General features: G+C 40.0%; 1 protein-coding gene across 8 annotated transcripts in view; it reads left to right on the top strand.

Annotated features, from left to right (window-relative positions):
• Window positions 1-13890: 13890 nt before the first annotated feature.
• ZMAT3 (zinc finger matrin-type 3) overlaps window positions 13891-19517 on the top strand; it is a 32738-nt gene continuing 27111 nt past the window's right edge. The window contains exons 1-3 of one of the 8 annotated variants that reach the window (XM_067738095.1): window positions 13891-14715; window positions 14891-14980; window positions 18224-18428. In XM_067738095.1, coding sequence (XP_067594196.1) covers window positions 14162-14715; window positions 14891-14980; window positions 18224-18284 — 705 coding nt within the window. In that variant the 5' untranslated portion in view covers window positions 13891-14161 and the 3' untranslated portion in view covers window positions 18285-18428. The other 7 variants (XM_067738089.1, XM_067738091.1, XM_067738093.1 and 4 more) reach the window with 7 other exon arrangements.

Raw genomic sequence — 19517 nt, 5'->3', positions numbered from 1 at the left:
AAGAGATGCAGAATATCTTGACTCCTCTATGACAAGTTGCAGGCTGTAGCCATCTACTTATATTACTTGTGGAAACTGGAGCTCTTTTTTATGAAGAAATTACTGATTTTCTAAGGTAGTTTATGGAATTGGTCTTATTATTATCTCATAAATAGGATATTAGACTTGAACACATTCTTCAGATAATCTGAAAAAAGAAAGAATTTCACCTTTTTTTAAAAGTGAGGCAATTTTACTTCATTTGGCGATAGCAGCAAGGAACCACTTAACCTTATGAAGAAAAAAAAAAGTTATGTGTCAGATTGAGAGTTTATCACTGTTAAGAACTTTTCCCAGGAGCTTGTATTATGGGAAAGAAGATTCAAGCACTTCTTTCTTTTCTGTATTCTGCTTTCAAGCCCCTCTAACCTATTCAAAAACATTTGTTTAGCACCAGTTTCCCACTATTGCAAGGGCCCCTTGTTAAAAACATAAAAAATTTATTATGCCCATCTCATTGAAATTATATTTTTGTATCTAGTAATTAGAAGATGACACATATATAAAAACCTGCCATAAATTTAGACCACTTTTAATAGAATTTGATTAGTTATGCCTAGCAGTTCTATGCATTTGAAACATAGTACAACAAGTCCCCTACAAGTTGCAAACTTTGAAAGATGCGAACGTGCCTTTTCACGTCCAATCACATAAGTTAGTTCACATGTCTGGCATACATTGTCGCGTGCATGCATCCTCTGCAAGTGGTTGTGCTTTTGTGTACTTAGGTTGTGCAGCTTACTAATGAAGACCTGATGGAATTGGAGGCCCAGAGAAAGGACAAAGAGAGACAAGAGGAAGAAGTAACTGAAGAACCGAAGAGATTCACGATGCAGGAAATGGCAAGGGGATTTTCTTTATCTGAGGAGGCACTGTTAGTTTCTGAGGCACAGGACCGAAGCATAGAACAGTACACAAAGTTTGCAGCAGTCATTCAGAATACAATCCAGTGCTACCATGTCATCTACAACGAGAAAAGGAGCTACTACCCAGACGTCACCGGATCGTTTTTTCAAGAGGGTAGATAGAATTGAATCCAGCAAGGAACCAGAACCTGTGCCATCAATGTCAGGCGTGAGTGAAAGTGCAGCTCGCCCTCCGTCTCCTATTGCTGACGATCCTTCAGCTCTACCATCCCCCACCTCCTCTCCCTCCTCCAGTCAGTAACTCTTCTTGCCTGCTCACTCGATGCCAGCCCCTGTATGCCAGCTGTTGTACTGTACTACTGTACTTTTCAAAGTACTGTACTGTAAGATTAAAAATGATTTCTTTATTTTTGTATGTTTGTTTTTTATGTGTTATTTGTGTGAAAAGCATTGTAAGCCTATTACAGTACAGTACTATATAGCCGATTGTGTTAATTGGGTACCTAGGCTAACTTTGTTGGACTTACATCAAATTGGGCTTACAAACGTGCTCTTGGAATGGAACTCATTCATATGTAGGGGACTTACTGTACATATATTATCTGTAGACATTCTTCAGAATGTAGGTAATGTTAAGTGAGCAAAAGTGTTGTATAATCTCTTGTATTATCTCCAGGGGGAGGGCCTGAGGTGCACGTTGGTTGAGCTCTCTTGTCTGGAGTTCGTGTTATGAAAACAAAGTGTATACTGAAAGTATGTATGTTTTTGTCCCTCAAACATGGCCTTGCCTTGAGATCTGTGCACTGCCCTGCCACTTCCACCACCATCCTTCAATACTTCTCTAGGAGCAGTGGTTTCTGCATTTAGTGGTTTCATGCACAGGGAACATTTAATAAGATACAACCAAACAAAATCACATAAATATTGGGAGAAATGGGGAAATTGTGTGATTAAAAACATTTTAAAAACCCCACAATACACTATCATTACCATATTCTAAAAGAAGATACATCAAGATTAGAAAGAACATAATCTCAATATAAACAGCCAAATTTAAGTTAAATAAATTTAATTTAATGGAAAATTGACTGCATTGCCCTTATTTTTCTTATTTTCTAGCAGACTGGTGAAATTATCTTTGTGGACTAGTGGTTCCGAATCACTACTCAGAGGATAAAAGCATAACATTCATTTCAAATAGCTTATACTTCTGTTGAATATTTTTATTTTTTCCTATCTAGAACTTACATTCAAATCCTTTAAGAAAGCCTCAGATAATAGCTTTGTTTCTTCCATGTTGAAGAAATCTTTAAACTTAGGTATAGCATGGAATAGTAACTTCTTAACTTACATCTTGTTATCCTCCTCTGGTTATTTTTCTTCATTTTGTCATAAAAAATACTTTGCCTTATTCCCATAAAAACTATTTGAGGTGGCTTTAGCATATATTGTAATAAGAGTATACAAATAGAAGAGGAAACTGAGGTAAGAGAAAAATAAAAATAAGGAAATAATGTTAGAACACAAAAATACATGCTGAGAGTCCTGTATAAATTTTAGAGGTGAGCCTCATATATGAATCTAGAATTCCTAACAGTCAAAAGAAAGAGGGAAGCAGATTGATAAATGATCTATTACTGTATAACAAATTACCTCAAAACCTAGCTGCTTAAAATAGCAAACATTTATTATCTCTGAGGGTCAGGAATCTAGGAGGGGTGTAGCTTGCTGATTTTGGCTCAAGGACTCTCCTAAGGCTGAAGTTAAGATGTCAGCTGCGGCCGCAGGATCCATTTCCAAGATAGTTCATCACATGGCTGTTGGCTGAGGCTGATGGTCTTGGTTCTTGGCTGGCTGTTGGCAGAAGGCATTGATTTTTCACCATACCTCTCCACAGGGCTGCCTGGGTGTCCATATGATATGACAGCTGGATTTCCCAGAGTGACTGATTTAAGCGAGAAGGCAAGAGAGGAAGCCATATTGCCTTCTGTGATCTAGTTTTGGAAATGACATACCATTACTTCTGTAGTATTCTGTTGGTCACACAGACCAACGCTATTACACTGTGAGATGAAACTACACAAGAATATGATCATTGGGGATCACTGGGGGCTGTCTTGGCAAATGGTTTCACCACAATCCAATTAAAAGATTCAGCATTATTAATTTAAAAAACAAAGCAGTTTTGTGGGAAAAAGAAAATTGTTTCCCATCCCCCCCTCCAGATTGAGATATGAAAGAAATTTAATTTATTTCATGGAACTGCATAAAGAGAACATTATATGAAATCATAGACAAGCTCTCAACAATATATCTAAAAGAGCTCAGGTATGAGTTACATATGAATTTTTTTTTATGTTCCAAAATTTATCATATATATGTTATATGATATTGGGAAGTGAGGCTTTGGGGAGGTAATTAAATTTAGATGAGGTCATGAGGTCATGGGGGGGCGGGGTCCTCACCGTGGGAATTGTGTCCTCATAAGAAGAGACCTAAGAGCATTCGCTTTCTCTCCTTTTCTCTCTCTCCCTCTCTCTCTCTTTCTGCCACGTGATGGTACAGCAAGAAGATGGCCATATGCCAATCAGGAAGAGAGTGCTTTCACCAGACACTGAATATGCCAGCACTTTGATCTTGGATTTCCCAGCCTCCAGAACTGTGAGAAATAAATTTCTGTTGTTTAATCTACCCAGGCTATGATATTCTATTGTAGCAACCTGAACTGTCTGGTACCCCTTAATGTAAACTGGTGGCATAGAAACAAAATACCACTAAGTGAAAGCACTGATATGAAAAATCTACACACTCAAAATTGAAAGTGTTCAGATGTACTAGTGTAATACAGAATAATCTTTAGGGAAATTGGAGTGACGTTTCTCAAATTGAGGTAATTCTGTCCCTGGGATTATATATATCAGTGTACTGGGGATACTTAAAACCAAAGAATTAACATGTCCCATCTTTCTGAAGCATTAAATTTATGTGAAGATTTTGGGGGAAAGTTGTGAATTTTTTTTTTTTGCGGTACGTGGGCCTCTCACTGTTGCCGCCTCTCCCGTTGCGGAGCACAGGCTCCGGACGCGCAGGCTCAGCGGCCATGGCTCACGGGCCCAGCCGCTCCGCGGCATGTGGGATCTTCCCGGACCGGGGCATGATCCCGTGTCCCCTGCATCGGCAGGCGGACTCTCAACCACTGCGCCACCAGGGAAGCCCGTGAATATTTTTTATTAAAACATTTTGTCACATAAGTCCACAAGAAAAATCAGTAGTTATCTTGTGTTTTTATGTCTTTTACCAGTTTTATGCTTTACATTTGTTCAAGTTTTATATGTTTTAATATTTTTATATACCGGGAATTACTGGGAAATTTGGACTTTTGTATCATTAAGGAAACCTTGTTTATTTGCCCCTTTGTCCCCGCCCAATTGGGTACATTTTTGCTGTGAACCCACTTCCACTCTATTATTCATCCTCTGCCCCCTAGATCTAGACCATGTGATTTTTCAGTCACCCTGCTGAGGCTCACACATTTAGCATTTTGAAAAGGTGGCCTCTTTTCAAACCCCTGCATACATTTGTTTGTGTATTTGTTTATATATGATTTAGATTGTAGAAAATAATTTTCTCACAAATCAGCTCAACTTCCTAACATAATTTCCCATAATTAAATCTTTTGTTTATAAATATGAAACTTAGTTTTACTTTCCTTGGCGGCGAGTTCCCTTGTAATACAAATATACCTGAAATTCTGCTTTAAAAATTACTGTAATGCCTCTCTTTTTCTTCTTAAAAATGTAATATTATACATTTAAAATTGTATTTTCAACTAAGGCCACCCATGGGTAGTGGCAAATGAAAATTTTGATGTACAGTATAAGCTTAAAACCTATGAATATGTAAATTATTCATACTCGAATAAAGAAAATAACTGAAATGATCAAAGGTTGTGAGTGAGTGGCATTTTCCCTGAAGACTACCTTATTGGCAGAAAATAAAAGAATTAGCATTACTCTAATCACAGTAGGGAGAGTCAGCAGTAATCAAAAATTGTAGAATGGGGCTTCCCTGGTGGCACAGTGGTTGAGAATCCACCTGCCAATGCAGGGTACACGGGTTCAAGCCCTGGTTTGGGAAGATCCCGCATGCCGCGGAGCAACTAGTCCCGTGAGCCACAATTACTGAGCCTGCGCGTCTGGAGCCTGTGCTCTGCAACAAGAGAGCCCGCAACAGTGAGAGGCCCGCGCACCGCGATGAAGAGTGGCCTCCACTTGCCACAACTAGAGAAAGCCCTTGCACAGAAACGAAGAGCCAACACAGCCAAAAATAAATAAATAAATTAGTAAAATTAAAAACAACTAACCAAAAAAAACTATTCCCCTAAAAAAAAAATTGTAGAATGTACCCAGATGCTAAGCTATGCTAGGTTAACAAATTAACCTCAAAATCTTAGTGGCTTAAGAGTACAGTGGCTATTTTTCACTTGACCAGTCAACTGTGGGTCCAGTTGCTCTGCAGGGCAGCTCTGTTCCAAACAGGGACTCAAGAATCTAGTTTGCTTCCGTATTGTGACTGTTATCTCAAAACCTGGCTTCCAGATTGGAAGATCACATACTGGCTCTTAAAAGCTTTGAGTTAGAAATGACATACATTATTTTCTTTCCCAACCCAAAGCTAGTCACACAGGCTTATCTAACTGCAAGTGTCTAAGGAAATGTGGAGTAGCACATGTATATTTGGTGAGGAGTACAGGACTCTACCATTGGTGCTTCTTCAAGCATGAGTCTTATTATTATGGAGGTGCAAAATAGCTTGAACCTTAGTGTGACTTACGGGGATAAAGTCAGAGTAACTGCATAAAATGACCCATCTTTCAGTGGTTTTTAAAAACCAACCCCACAAATTATGAAGAAAATCACTAAAAGTTTTAAACAAAAATGAAATAATTAAAGCTGCTTTTGAAATTATTTTCAGAATTCTTGTGGACAACGATGCTACTGAATGGGAGAAAGTTTGGAGAAGGTTTGGTACTGCAGATTTAGCTAAAATATGTTTTGCCTCAAAAATTGGTATCCAAGCTGAAACAATTGACCTTTCTGAAGTATACTGTTGAAGGACACATTTTTATATGCTCAAAACATGTATGCAAACATGTTGATGACAAACATTATTGATCTAGCTTCTCATTGATTTTTGTTTACTATTGTTTACAGTGAGAATATTTGTGAATTCATATTTATTTGCAAAGTACAAACAAAAATATTTTCAACAAGATGATGAATTTTTAGTGAACAGAATAGAAACTGAAAAAATTAATAAATGTGGTGAAATCTATCACATGTAAAGTTGGGAGGTGCTTATCTCCTGAATTTATTAGCTAATACTGTAGAATTTATTGAGAACATTTCACAGGATGGTAAAAATGATAAATTGTGAATGTTTTTACTGAAAACAATAGTGTTGCTTCAATGAAAAATGAACTTTGAGGGTAAATCTTGAGGATTGAAGAAGAAGGTTGATCTTGAGGGTCATGAACCATTTGAGACTGTTAAATATACATGTGATTGAAAATTATAGCTTTAATGGTAAACTCTCACTTTCTTCATTGAAAATGTCTTTTGACAAGTAATCCCCAAATTGTAAAATATACTGACCCTGGATTAAGGAGCCTATCAGTCTTTCTTATGTCACTAGTGACTTGTTCTTACAGAATGTCTAACATTAGCCTGATGTTTCTGCTTGCACCCACTTATCTTTGTAGCTGCATTCTGAGTGCCTCCTCTTGATGATTTCCCTTCATAGCTTGAAATGTAGTAAAAGCAAACACATACAAACAAACCTCTTGTTATCCCTACCTACACATTTATGGGGTTCTGGGTCTCCAAAATATTCTTACCTCAAGAGAATAGAGAAAATTGAGAAGAAAGTGAAAATATGTTTGGTAGGAGCTTGCTTGAATCCAATTTTTCAAATTGGTGTTCACTGTTACAGAATTCTGTCAATTTACCACAAGACATGCTTTTACTAAAATTTTCCCTAGCAATGACTAATTCAAAACATTGTTTCTATATTCAAACAAACATATCATAAAGTAGGATACAAGAGTTCTAATAGGCATTTTTTTATTCTGGAGAGCCCCACTGGGTATGCCAAGACTGTCGGATCTACATTGGTTTTTGATTGGTTTCCCTGCCTAGTCCTGCTTTATTCCCTCTAACTTTGATAGATCTCACCCTCCAATAAAACTCTTGCACTCCTAATACTACCTTAGTGTCTGCTTACTCAAGGACCTGAAGTGATGCAGTAAGGCACCAGCAGTGAAGATTATGAATTGGATCATTTGGCTAGCATCCCAAGTGGTATGTGTGGCAAAGATAGTTTCTAGCACAAGATGGCAGCCAAGTTGTTTACACTTTCACCATTGGTGATTTGGGAAAATGTTCTGGTGGAGAATGCCTTGACTGGTACAATAATTCAAGCTTTGGAAAAGTGCCAGGGTGGTAGTGGGTGAACAATGAAAACAATGACATGAAATTTGCTGACTGATAGTAAGTTGCATTGATGCTTTACAGGGGGCTGAAGAAATGTTGAGGGCATTTAACAAGCACTTGAAAACTAAGTGTGAATGTCATAAGACCTCTTTGGTAATTACAAAAGGCCTTTATCTCCTGCAATGAGAGAACAAAAATTGCTGAAAACCATACTCAGTACTTAGTTTGAGTCACTGGTCTTCAAAGACAATTGACTTCTTAGCTAAGGCAGGACTGCTATGTCAAGGTGAGGGCTTTGGTTGGAAAACTTGGGTCCCTGATGTATGGGATGAGGATATTTGTGTGGATAACCTCAAAGATTTTGAATCCCCAGATTCCTCTGAACCGTCAGAGCCTGCAGAGATATCCCGCCCCTCCGTATTAAGAGCTAGTACTCCTATCTTCTGTGGGAAGACACTACAGAGGACTCTCTTCTGCAAAGCAGTGGAGGCTCTCTCAAGATCTGTCCTTGCTTCCTCTTCTGGCTTCCAGGCCAATAACTAAGATTAAGTCACAACATAACCCATCCAAGGACATGCTGGACTTGACATGGAAAGAAAGAGACCAACCAAAGGAGCTGCAAAAATGAGTCAGCATGTACTGACAGGAGCCAGGGAAGGTTCTTGATCAAAGTGACTAAAATTTAAGACTGGATAAGGAAGAGGTTATTGACTTGGGGCCACTTTCTTAGGATATCAGATTTAACATCCTGACAAGGATGCCAGAGGATGGTGCAAACTCAGAGCTAAGATGACTCTTAGAAGCTTGGAGAAAACAATGGCTCAGGCTGAATGAAATTTAAATGCCTGAACTACCATGGCTGATGGTGGAGGAAGGGATTAAAAGGCTTAGGGATTGGGCATGCCAAAATGTTTATATTATGCACCACCAGAAAACCCACCAAGGAATTATAGCCCAAGACCCAGAGGACACATCATTACCAAGACCATCATGAGTGCATAAGTGAGAGGAGAATAACTAACAAGGTCAGTGGTGGCTCTCCTTTGTAGGTTATAACTGATGGAAGGAGAAGTTGTCACAGAGCTTGGCTCATGATAGCCATGGGAAAAATGGGACCCCAAAGTTATAGAGACCAGAGGGTGATGCTTATCTGCCAGAAGCCAGGGGGTTGCAATTATTGTAATGTCCAGAGGGGCTGGAATGGCAGGTGTCTTAGTCAGCTTGGGCTTTTATAACAAATACCATACATTCAGTGGCTTACACAGCAGAAATTTATTTCTCATCGTTCTGGAGGCTGAAAGTCAGAGATCAAGGTGCCAGCATGTGTGGTGGTTTCTGGTGAGGGCCCTCTTCCTGGTTTATAAACAGCAGCCTTCTTGCTGTATCCTCACATGGTAGAGAGAAGAAGCTCTGGTCCCCACCTCTTCTTACAAGGATGCTAATCTCATCATGGAGGTACTACCATCATGATCTCATCTGAATTTAATTACTCCCCAAAGGCTCCACCTCCAAATATCATCACATTGGGGATTAAGGCTTTAAATGTATGGCTTTTGTGGGGACACAAACATTCAGTTCATAGAGGCAGGCTTGAACCACATAACATTGTGAAGATGGTTAACAGAGCATGGCCTCCCTAGAGACAAAAGAGATGAGCAGGAAATGAAGGTGCTGTTTAGTACATATAATCAAAAGAAAGTGGCAATGGATAAGCAGGAAACTGAGGGTTATCTTCCATTAAAAAGTAAAGATGAAAGGTGACATATTATATGAATCCATTTATATGAAATGTCTAGAATAGGCAAATCCATAGAGATAGAAAGTAGATTAGTAGTTGTCAGGGGCTGGTGGGGGGTTGATGGCATAGAAAATAGTGACAACTACTTAATAGGTACAGATTTTCTTTTTAGAGGTAATAAAATGTTTTGGAATTAGATAGGTGTGATAATTGTACAACATTGTGAATGTGCTAAAAATCACTAAATTGTACACTCTAAAGTGGTTAAAATGATGAATTTTGTGCTATGTAAATCTTACCTTAATTTGAAAAGAGATGATCCCTTGCCCAGACCTGAGTCAGTGTTCAGGTCCAGAACCTGCTACATGAAGAGGTAGCTAGATTCCCAGGAGGAAGTTCTCTGAAATACCACAGGAAGTACATGCCCTGATGGTAGCCTCAGTCTTTGCCCAAATGGACCTATGGCCATTTATTCAGGTGACAGTTCTGTTCACTGAGGAAAGGGAACTGCCCAGACATGTTGAAGACTATTAACGCTGCAGGAAATAAGTTGACATTGATAAACAGAAACCCAAAGTGTCATAATGCCCCTATATTAGTCTGCTTGGGTTGCCATAACAAAATACTACAGACTGGATGGATTAAACAACAGAAATATATTTCTCACAGTTCTGGAGGTTGGGAAGTCCAAGATCAAGGTGATGTCAAGGTAGGTTTTTTTTTTTTTAATTAATTTATTTATGGCTGTGTTGGGTCATCGTTTCTGTGCGAGGGCTTTCCCTAGTTGTGGCAAGCTGGGGCCACTCTTCATCGCGGTGTGCGGGCCTCTCACTATCGCGGCCTCTCTTGTTGCGGAGCAGAGGCTCCAGACGCGCAGGCTCAGTAGTTGTGGCGCACAGGCCCAGCTGCTCCGCGGCATGTGGGATCCTCCCAGACCAAGACTCGAACCCGTGTCCCCTGCATCGGCAGGCAGACTCTCAACCACAGCGCCACCAGGGAAGCCCCCAAGGTAGGTTTTATTCTGAGGCCTCTTCTCTTCACTTGTAGGTGGTCACCATCTCCCTGTATGCTCACATGACCTCTTCTGTGTGCACATGTGAAGAGAGAAAGAATGAACTCTCTGTTGTCTCTTCTTATAAGGGCACCAATCCTATTGGATCAAGTCCCCACCCTTATGACCTCACTTAATCTTAATTACTTATGTCCTTACAGAACTCATTTCCAAATAGAGCTACACTGGAGGCTAGGTCTTCAATATATGAATTTTTAAGGGACACCAACATTCAGTCCATAATATGCCCTATTAGTTTGGAAGCACATGGGGGGCAGGTAATGAATGGAGTCTTGAACAAAGTGGGACTTCCCACTGACCCATTAGACTGCAGACCCACCTGGTGTTCATTTTCATGTTGCTAAACTGGGAACGACATTCTTGGTTATGTCAAGCATGTCATAGCCCCATAATGGGTCTTGGTTTGTGAGGTAAGAAATATCATACCAGGGAAAACTAAGGGGAAGCCTTTGAAACTTCTCACCCTTACCCCCAGCCAAAACAGTGAATCAAAAACAATGTTGCATCCCAGAGAAGACAGTGGAGTGCGTCCCTTAAATATCTAAAAGATGCAAAGATGATAATCTCGATTTAATCCACCAGACTGGCCTCTGCAGGAGCCATATAGATCCTGCAGAATAACTGTAGACTACCTTGCTGTAATAGCCTTGCTGCAGTAGTCATGCTGGGTGTAGTATTTTTGTTAGAACAGATGAATGTGGCTTCAGGTACATTATTTGTGGTCACTGATTTTGGTAAATAAATTCTTTTCCATCCCAGTGAGGAAAGAGGATCATGAACATTTGCATTCACATGAAGTGGATAACAAAACCTTACACCTAATGGAACTAGAAAAAGAAGAACAAACTAAACCAAAAGTTAGTAGAAGGAAAGAAACAATATAGATCAGAACAGAAGTAAATGAAATAGAGACTTAAAAAATAGAAAAGATTAATTTAACTAAGAGCTGATTTTTGAAAAGATAAAACTTAAAAAAAATTTATTTATTTTTGGCTGCATTGGGTCTTCATTGCTGCGTGCGGGCTTTCTCTAGTTGCGGCGAGCGGGGACTACTCTTTGTTGCAGTGCCCGGACTTCTTGTTGCAGTGCCTTCTCTTGTTGTGAAGCATGGGCTCTAGGCGTGTGGGCTTCAGTAGTTGTGGCACATGGGCTCAGTAGTTGTGGCTCGCAGGCTCTAGAGCGCATGCTCAGTAGTTGTGGCACATGGGCTTTGTTGCTCCGCGGCATGTGGGATCTTCTTGGACCAGGGATCAAACCCGTGTCCCATGCATTGGCAGGCGGATTCTTAACCACTGTGCCACCAGGGAAGTCCCGAAAAGATAAACAAAATTGATAATGCTTTTGCCAGACTCATCAAGAAAGCAATTGAAAATTAAATAAATAAAATCATAAATGAAAGAGGTTACAACTAACACCACAGAATTACATAAAAGATCACTACAAACAAATACATGCCAATAAAATGGACAATGTAGAAAGAATGGATAAATTCCTAGAAATGCACAATTTCCCAAGACTGAATCAGGAAGAAATAGAAAATATGAATAGACCAATTACCAGTAATGAAATTAAATTAGTAATCTAAAAATCTCCAAACAAAAAAGTCCAGGACCAGACAGCTTCACAGATGAATTCTGCCAAACATTTAAAGAAATTCTGTCCTTCTCAGACTATACCAAAAAACTGAAGAGGAAGGAATGCTTCTGAACTTACTCTACAAAGCCAGCTTCACCCTGATACTAAAATCAGTCAAGGACTCTGCAAAAAAACAAAATTATAGGCCAATATCACAGAATGTAGATGCAAAAATCCTCAACAAAATATTAGCAAACCAAATTCAGCAATATGCTAAAAGTATCATGTACCTTGATATAGTGGGATTTATCCTAGGGATGCAAGGATGGTTCAGTATTTGTAAATCAATCAACATGATACACCACATTAACAAAAGGGAGGATAAAAATCACATGATCACCCCACAGATGAAGAAAAAGCATTTGACAAAATTCAATATCCATTTATGATAAAGATCTCTCAGCAAAGTGGGTACAGAGGGCATATACCTCAATATAATAAGGGCCATATATGACAAACCTATAGCCAACATCATATTCAATGGTGAAAAGCTGAAAGCATTTCCTCTAAGATCAGGAACAAGACAAGAATGTCCACTCTTGCCACTTTTATTCAACATAGTATTGGAAACCCTAGCCACAGCCATCAGAGAAGAAAAGGAAATAAAAGGAATCCAAATTGGAAAGGAAGAAGTAAAACTGTCACTGTTTGCAGATGACACAATACTATACATAGAAAATCCTAAAGATGCCACCAGAAAACTACTAGGACTAATCAATGAATTTGGTAAAGTTGCAGGATACAAAATTATTATATAGGAATCTGTTGCAATTTTATACACTAACAACAAACTATCAGAAAGAGAAGTTGAGGAAATGATTCCATTTACCATGATATCAAAAAGGATAAAATGCCTAGGAATAAACCTACCTAATGAGGTAAAAGACCTGTACTCAGAAAACTATGACACTGATGAAAGAAATTGAAGATGACACAGACAGATGGAAAGATATACTGTGTTCATGGATTGGAAGAACTAGTACTGTTAAAATGACAATAATACCCCTGGCAATCTATAGATTTAATGCAAGCCCTATCAAAATACCAATGGCATTTTCATAAACTAGAACAAATAATTCTAAAATTTGTATGGAAACACAAAGACCCTGAACAGCCAAAACAATCTTGAGAAAGAAGAACAGAGTTGGAGGTATCATGCTCCCTGTCTTCAGACCATACTACAAAACTACAGTAATCAAAGCAGCATGGTACTGGCATAAAAACAGACAGATCAATGGAACAGGATAGAGAGCCCAGAAATAAACTCATATAGTCAATTAATCTATGACAAAAGAGGCAAGAATATACAATGGGGAAAAGACAGCCTCTTCAATAAATGGCGATGGGGAAACTGGACAGTTTCATATGGAAGAATCAAACCAGACTACTTAAAAACAATGTGGCCATTTAAAAACTTGACATATAAAGTATGTATATATAAACAGAAAATTAGTTCAGAAAAACAATTTGTTTTCTACCTAAGCATGATGGATTACTCTCCCCAAATGACCTGTGTACACTAGCTGTGGGTGTGATTGCTAAACAGTCAATGTATTTATTAAGTCATTTCTAGAAAACAGTCAATTTGGTGTGTTGGTGGTAGCATTGGATGGTGTGTTTCAACCAAAGAAACAGCTTTAATTTCCTGCAGTAGTTTGCCTACGACTAAGGCACATCTTTCTATAAGTAGGTCTCCTTGACATTTTAATTAATGATTAAAAAATAAGTACACAACGTTGTGAATGTACTTAATGGCACTGAACAATTAACATGGTGAAAATGGTAAATTTATGTTATGCATATTTTACGTGCCCACCACCCCCCCCGGAAATATTCCTATGGGTTAATTTACAAGTTAACAGAATTTTAGAGCTGGAATTTTCTCAGCTCATCTTTCAATGTCAACCCTGAAAGTGTTGAGGTTGACTATGAGAGGATGTGACATTTTGGCCTTAGCCAGTCTCTTCCTAGTCTTTCCTGTTTTGCAGGCGCGGCTGGTGTGTGTGTGTGTGTGTGTGTGTGTGTGTGTGTGTGTGCGCGCGCGCGCGCGCGCGCTCAAGGGAAGGTCTTCTCTATCCCTTGCCCACTCTGATGCTGGGGAGAGGGCAAGTCTGTCTGTCTGTCTCTGTCTCTCCCTCTCCCTCCGTGTTTTCTTGTGTGATTGTAGACCACTGAGTAGGCAGCCGGACTAGTCTTCCTCCTTCCTGGGGAAAGGTGCAATTTAAAGGTTCTGTCGCAGCAGGTTAAAAGATCCTGGATATTTTGGCCACTCCACTCTGCCGCCTTAGCCGGCAATCAGCGGACTGAGGGTGGGGCTGGAATGAAAAAGGTTTGGATCTCAATGACAGGAGATGAAAGTTGCAAAAACTCTGCCCAGGTTTCTGCTCTGGATCAACTTTCCAGGTTATATGATGAACAGGTCTTAGGACTCGCGGTGGTGCATCCTCCCTCTGACTCGTGCCTTGGTTCGCCGCTCCTGCTCAGCGCCCCTGCGCTCACAGTCCCCGCACCTGCCGGGCGCGCGCCCCACCAGCCCGGGGCTGGAGCCTCCGTCGCCGCTGTAGTTGCAGCCGCCACGGGGCCTGCTCCACCAGGCACATGCGCACTGGCGACGCCGGGCCGGCGCCTTCAGTCTCCTCCTCCGCAGCCTCCGGGTTCCGCAGTCACTTCCTGCAGCTGTTTCCCTGTGGGTCCGGTTGGACTGACTTTTGACAGTCAGCCTTTAGCTGCGGAGGGGGCTCGGCGGGACCAGCGAGAAAGTTGCGGGGAGGGAGGCGGAGTTGAACCGGGCCGAGCGGGGTGCGTAGGACCGAGGGCGGCGGGCGTCCCGGGCAGACGCGGCGCCCAGACTCCCGGAGCGTTCTGGGGGTTCCGGTAAGTGCGGGCGATCGCGAGCCTCGGGGCATTTAGGACGAGCACAGGAGCGACGGGACTAGGAGTTCCTTTCCGGTGCGGTCTTTCTACCTGCCCTCCACGTGACAGACTTGCGCTGCTTTTATTTATCTGTTTGTTTATAAGCATTTCACGTGTACTGTTTGGATCATTTTAGGCGTGCAGCTGCCTTGGCCCTCGCGCTTGCCCCCGCCCCGTGGGAGACTGGGGATTCCATGTTTCGTGATGGCATCCTTATGGGATTGAGGTGCGTGTGTATGTGTATGTATGTGTGTGCGCGCTCGTGTGTATGCATGCACATTTTAAGAATGTAAGGTATATGTGGGCGATGCTGAAGTATATGTAGCTTTGATTCAAATAACGTGAAAGGTTCCCTGGGATTAGGAACCGTCATAGCTGAGCCTAGAGAACATTCGCCAATCCACCAAGGCCTCTTTTCCCCCAGATTCTTCCGTTCTTTTGGGTCTTCCTTATGTGATATACCTTACCTCAACTGATTATTTTTCTATTTTCCTCTCTCTCATTCCTTCTCGCTGCGTTCTGATGACCTTTGAATAACGCTCACCGTCTTTCCCTCGTTTCCAGAATTCCCAATTACAGACTTCCCTAGTTTGTTGAGGTGCCAGTAACCTGTTCCTTTATTGTGTTCCCTTTCCTAAGAAGATTTCTCCAAATGAGAAAGTGGTTGTCTTTAATACAGTAAGTGAAGAGTAGGCCCCAGTCCGATCATGAAAACTATGCTATATGATCATTCGTTTTCTTTAAATAGGGTACACTGAAGCTTTGATTTTCTTTATTGCCCCTCAACCCCTTCCAAACCGGGATATTAACCACCATAAATCCTTCATTTATGCCACTTCAAGCATCAAATTGAATGGCTTTTTTGATCCAAGGAATATTTTATTTACATCAGCTATCAAGTTAGTTTCTTTTAATCTAATGCAGTAGTTGGGCAGATCTGAGTCGCAAGTGCTTTGAGTCTCTTTATATTCCACCATTCCTGCTTTCACTGAAGGCTTCGTTTTAGTATTTCTTTTAGTTTTTTATTTTCCGCTAGTTTTTTTTTTTTTTTTTTGCAAGTATAGAAATACCTGATGTAATTGTCATGCATAGACGCTTTTGGGGGGAGTTGACATCGTTTCGATTGTTAAATATTACAAGAAAGAATTTTGGACTATCTAGCTATTCTTTAAACATTATAAAGGTAAGATGCAATAATGGGTAAGTCTGTACTTGGTGAGAATTTTTTCTTCAATTCAGGGGGTTTTATCAGGCCTTTATTTTGATGGAAGCCTGTAGACAACACTGGGGGAGACACATGCTGCTATTTCCTCAAGTGGGAGTAAACTTTCATAAAACAAGCCCAGACATGTCTAGGCATTTGGTAGCATTTGATTTTCTGTTTATATTGCTGATTTCCTTTATCCAGATGTTTTGACACCCTCCTCCACCATTTCTCTTCTGAGCTGACAGCTTGTCATTGGCACTTTGGTATCAGTATGTCTCTGTACAGGTGGTATGTGTAGTTTTTTAATATTATGAATTATTATAATTAGGTAGTTGAACTTAAAAAAAGTGGTCTTTGTCTCCTTAGTTTCCCTTTTCAAAATATCTGTATCTGCTTTCTGAATGTCTTTGACTTAATTGAGAGAAATAATATGGTTATAGAGACCCTGACTTTTTAAATGTTCTAAATCTGTATTGCTTTTTAAAAAAATATTCTCAGAGAAATGGACAGCATACTTCTGCTTGAGAATAAAATAATATTGTTGTATTTCTAGATATTATGTTTAATGAGAAGTATTGTTAAGTACTATGACTAATAATTTATGTACTTTGTCCTTTACTATATTATTTTCCCATTGCACTGATGTCCTTTGCTGCCCCAAGACCCTGAATTTAGTATAAAAGCTGTTACTTGGTTGCAATTTCCATGTGTATATACTTATTAAATGTGGTAAAAGAGACTTTTAACTTTTCAAAATGTTCTTGGTTAATTTTAGTAAATCTATTATTGTCATAAAATGTACACATTTCTATTGCAGATGGAAAATTTCAGCAGCTTAAAATAGCCATATTCTATTGACCAAGAAAAGAGGTTTTAATAGTATTGAGAGTGAAAAGAATAGAGGAGTTTGAAATAAGGATTTTGATTTGGGTTAATTAGAATTGTGGGAACTCAAAGTGCATACTGTGGTTCATTTTGAGATACTCAGGGTTAGAAGTTGCCATCTGGGTGGGAGACCGGAGAAATCATAGATAAAATTGAAGTGGGATTGGAACATACTGGGTCTTTTCTGAGGGAAACAGAATAGAGACTATCAGTTATTTAATAAGAAGGGGAAAGCAAGTAGTCGAAAGACTGAGGAACTAGAATTATATTGGGGCTTGTGGTAGTGTGATTCAGTATGCCATTGGACATTTACTTGATACACTATTTCATGTAGGTAATTTACCTCTAGAGGGAGAGAAAATACTCTGATTTTATAGTGGACTCATGAATACCATCTAAGGCTATATGAGGTGGGGTCTTAAGCTTACGGGGAGCAGGCAAGTAATATGAATATAGGCAGCAGGCTGAGTGCAGACTGAGGTGGCCTAGAGGAGGCAAGCTTGGCTACCCCGGGACAGTGCCTGTCAGCACTAACTAGCTAATTGTTGCCCATGTAGGACCATGGGCCAAGTGTTGCCAGATCACCCTTTTATCAAGAGGAGCCACAAATCTTTTGATTTTTAAATGTTGACTTTAATTCAATTTAAAAATGAAAGCAAAACAAAACACTATATTCCAAGCAGAGCACATCTGTGGCTGCATGTGGCGTATAGGTTGTCTGCTTGCAGCCTCTGCTCTGAGGAGTCATTGGCTCAATTATTTAAATATTACTAGTTGATCAGAAGGTACACTTTTATTTATTTTTGTCACATGGTAACTCAGATTTTTTCCTAGAGTTCCGTGATATTTTAGCTAGTTCTAGAAGTGCTGGCAGTAATCTGAGCAGTGACACTCTTTATTTCATTCTTTTTGATATCATTTGGATAGAAAGACTAGTTTGCATGGAAAGGAGATATTTGCTAAGGTTCTTTGCTGGTGGTGGTGTTTTTTTTGTCTATGCATGATTATGGTCAGGAGTGTTTAAGTGTGCCTGAGGGAAGGGGTCTGGACTGGGTGACCTTTGATGTCCATTTCAGCCATGTGATTTTTAGATTTAATTAGCCACGGATGCAATACTGTTAATAATGTTCCTGGGCCAGAGGGACTGCATTTGGAGCTGTGCCAAGCAAAATCAAGCCAGATCTATAAAGCTGTTCTCAGTGGAAGAGCACTGTGTCAGTGTGGATTAACACACAGGGGCAGTCTGCTGGATGAGGTAAAAGGAAAGGAGTCCTAAAGATGGTTTGGAGAAGTAGAGGAAGGGGCAGATGGTGTGGTCAATTTACACGTCATATTGCAGAGGACACATTTTTAAGTATTTTTTTGCTGTTGATTCAGATTTGAAGACCCGACTTCTCGTCACCCACTGGATTATGCCCAAGTCTTTCCTACCCAATGATCCTCTTGCAACACGCTGGGCTTCCTCCGCCTAAGCGGCCCTCATCCTCTCCTCCTATGTCAGTGGCCGCCAGGTCTACAGGAACCTTGCCGCTTCCGCCACAGAAGTCTTTTGGGCAGGAGGCTTCCTTGCCTCTGGCCGGGGAAGAAGAGTTACCTAAGGGAGGGGAGCAAGACACTGCCCTGGAGGAGCTATGTAAGCCCCTGTACTGCAAGCTCTGCAATGTCACCTTGAACTCAGCACAGCAAGCCCAGGCTCATTATCAGGTAAGGGAAGAAGAGAAAAATCAGGCATTTAGTGGGAGAACATTTCAGGGCTCTGCCCAATTCAGAGTTGTCTCTGAAATGACCAGTTGTGCCTGGAATAATAAGATGGCTAAGTATTAGTTTGTTTGGCTAAAAACACAATGTTCCTACTTTAAAAAAAAGCATCACTTTTCATAGGATGGCGTCTCTCTCAACCTCCTACACTTAGCTGTGCGGCATTTGATAGCTTACCAGTTGTTAAATGTAAATCGTCTATGCGCGTTTGAACCTGTGATCCTAAGGAGAACAGCTGTTTGAAACATGGTGTACCGAACTCAATCCAGTGTCAAAATTGTTTAGAAGAATTAGTTTTATAAATATTCTCTTCTAGCTAATACAGTTTGTATCAGTTCAGGGTATTCTCTGTATATGAATCTTATGCTTTTCCTGGTGACCTCTGTCACTGCTAAGGAAAACACAGGTATCTTTCTGTAGTGAGAATAAAATGACATTGCAGTATTGAACCCTGTTCTTCATTTTTAATAATCATACTCTGACTCCTTTTAGCCTTTAGTATGAGCTGTTACTTATTTCTAAGATGTAAAGCTTCCACCTCCATGTAGAATAACTAGTGGAAAGGACAATTTTAAAGGATATTATTACCGAAGAACAAATGGAAAATTAAATTTTGGCTAGAAAGAGAGTACAGTATTTCTTTTTATTCTAGATTGTTTTCTGTATATAAAATTATATCCTTTTTTTGAGAAAAGAGCTCAAAGAAGCAATTGAGGCCAAATGCCATTGAATGAAAGTGTATCTTCTGGGTCATCATTGATTTGACTATTCTCTGCATGAATATCTAAAATAATAAGACAGTATGGTAGAAAGATGACTGTTACAAAGATGTTTCTTCTATTGTGCCTCTACAACTTTCTCCAACTTAAAGCTTTTATTTACTTTGGGTGCAGGTCTTTTTTGTTTTGTTTTG

Source organism: Pseudorca crassidens, chromosome 5 (genome assembly GCF_039906515.1).
Source record: "Pseudorca crassidens isolate mPseCra1 chromosome 5, mPseCra1.hap1, whole genome shotgun sequence".
Taxonomy (NCBI): Eukaryota; Metazoa; Chordata; class Mammalia; order Artiodactyla; family Delphinidae; genus Pseudorca; species Pseudorca crassidens.
This window is presented reverse-complemented; position numbering and strand designations above follow the sequence as displayed.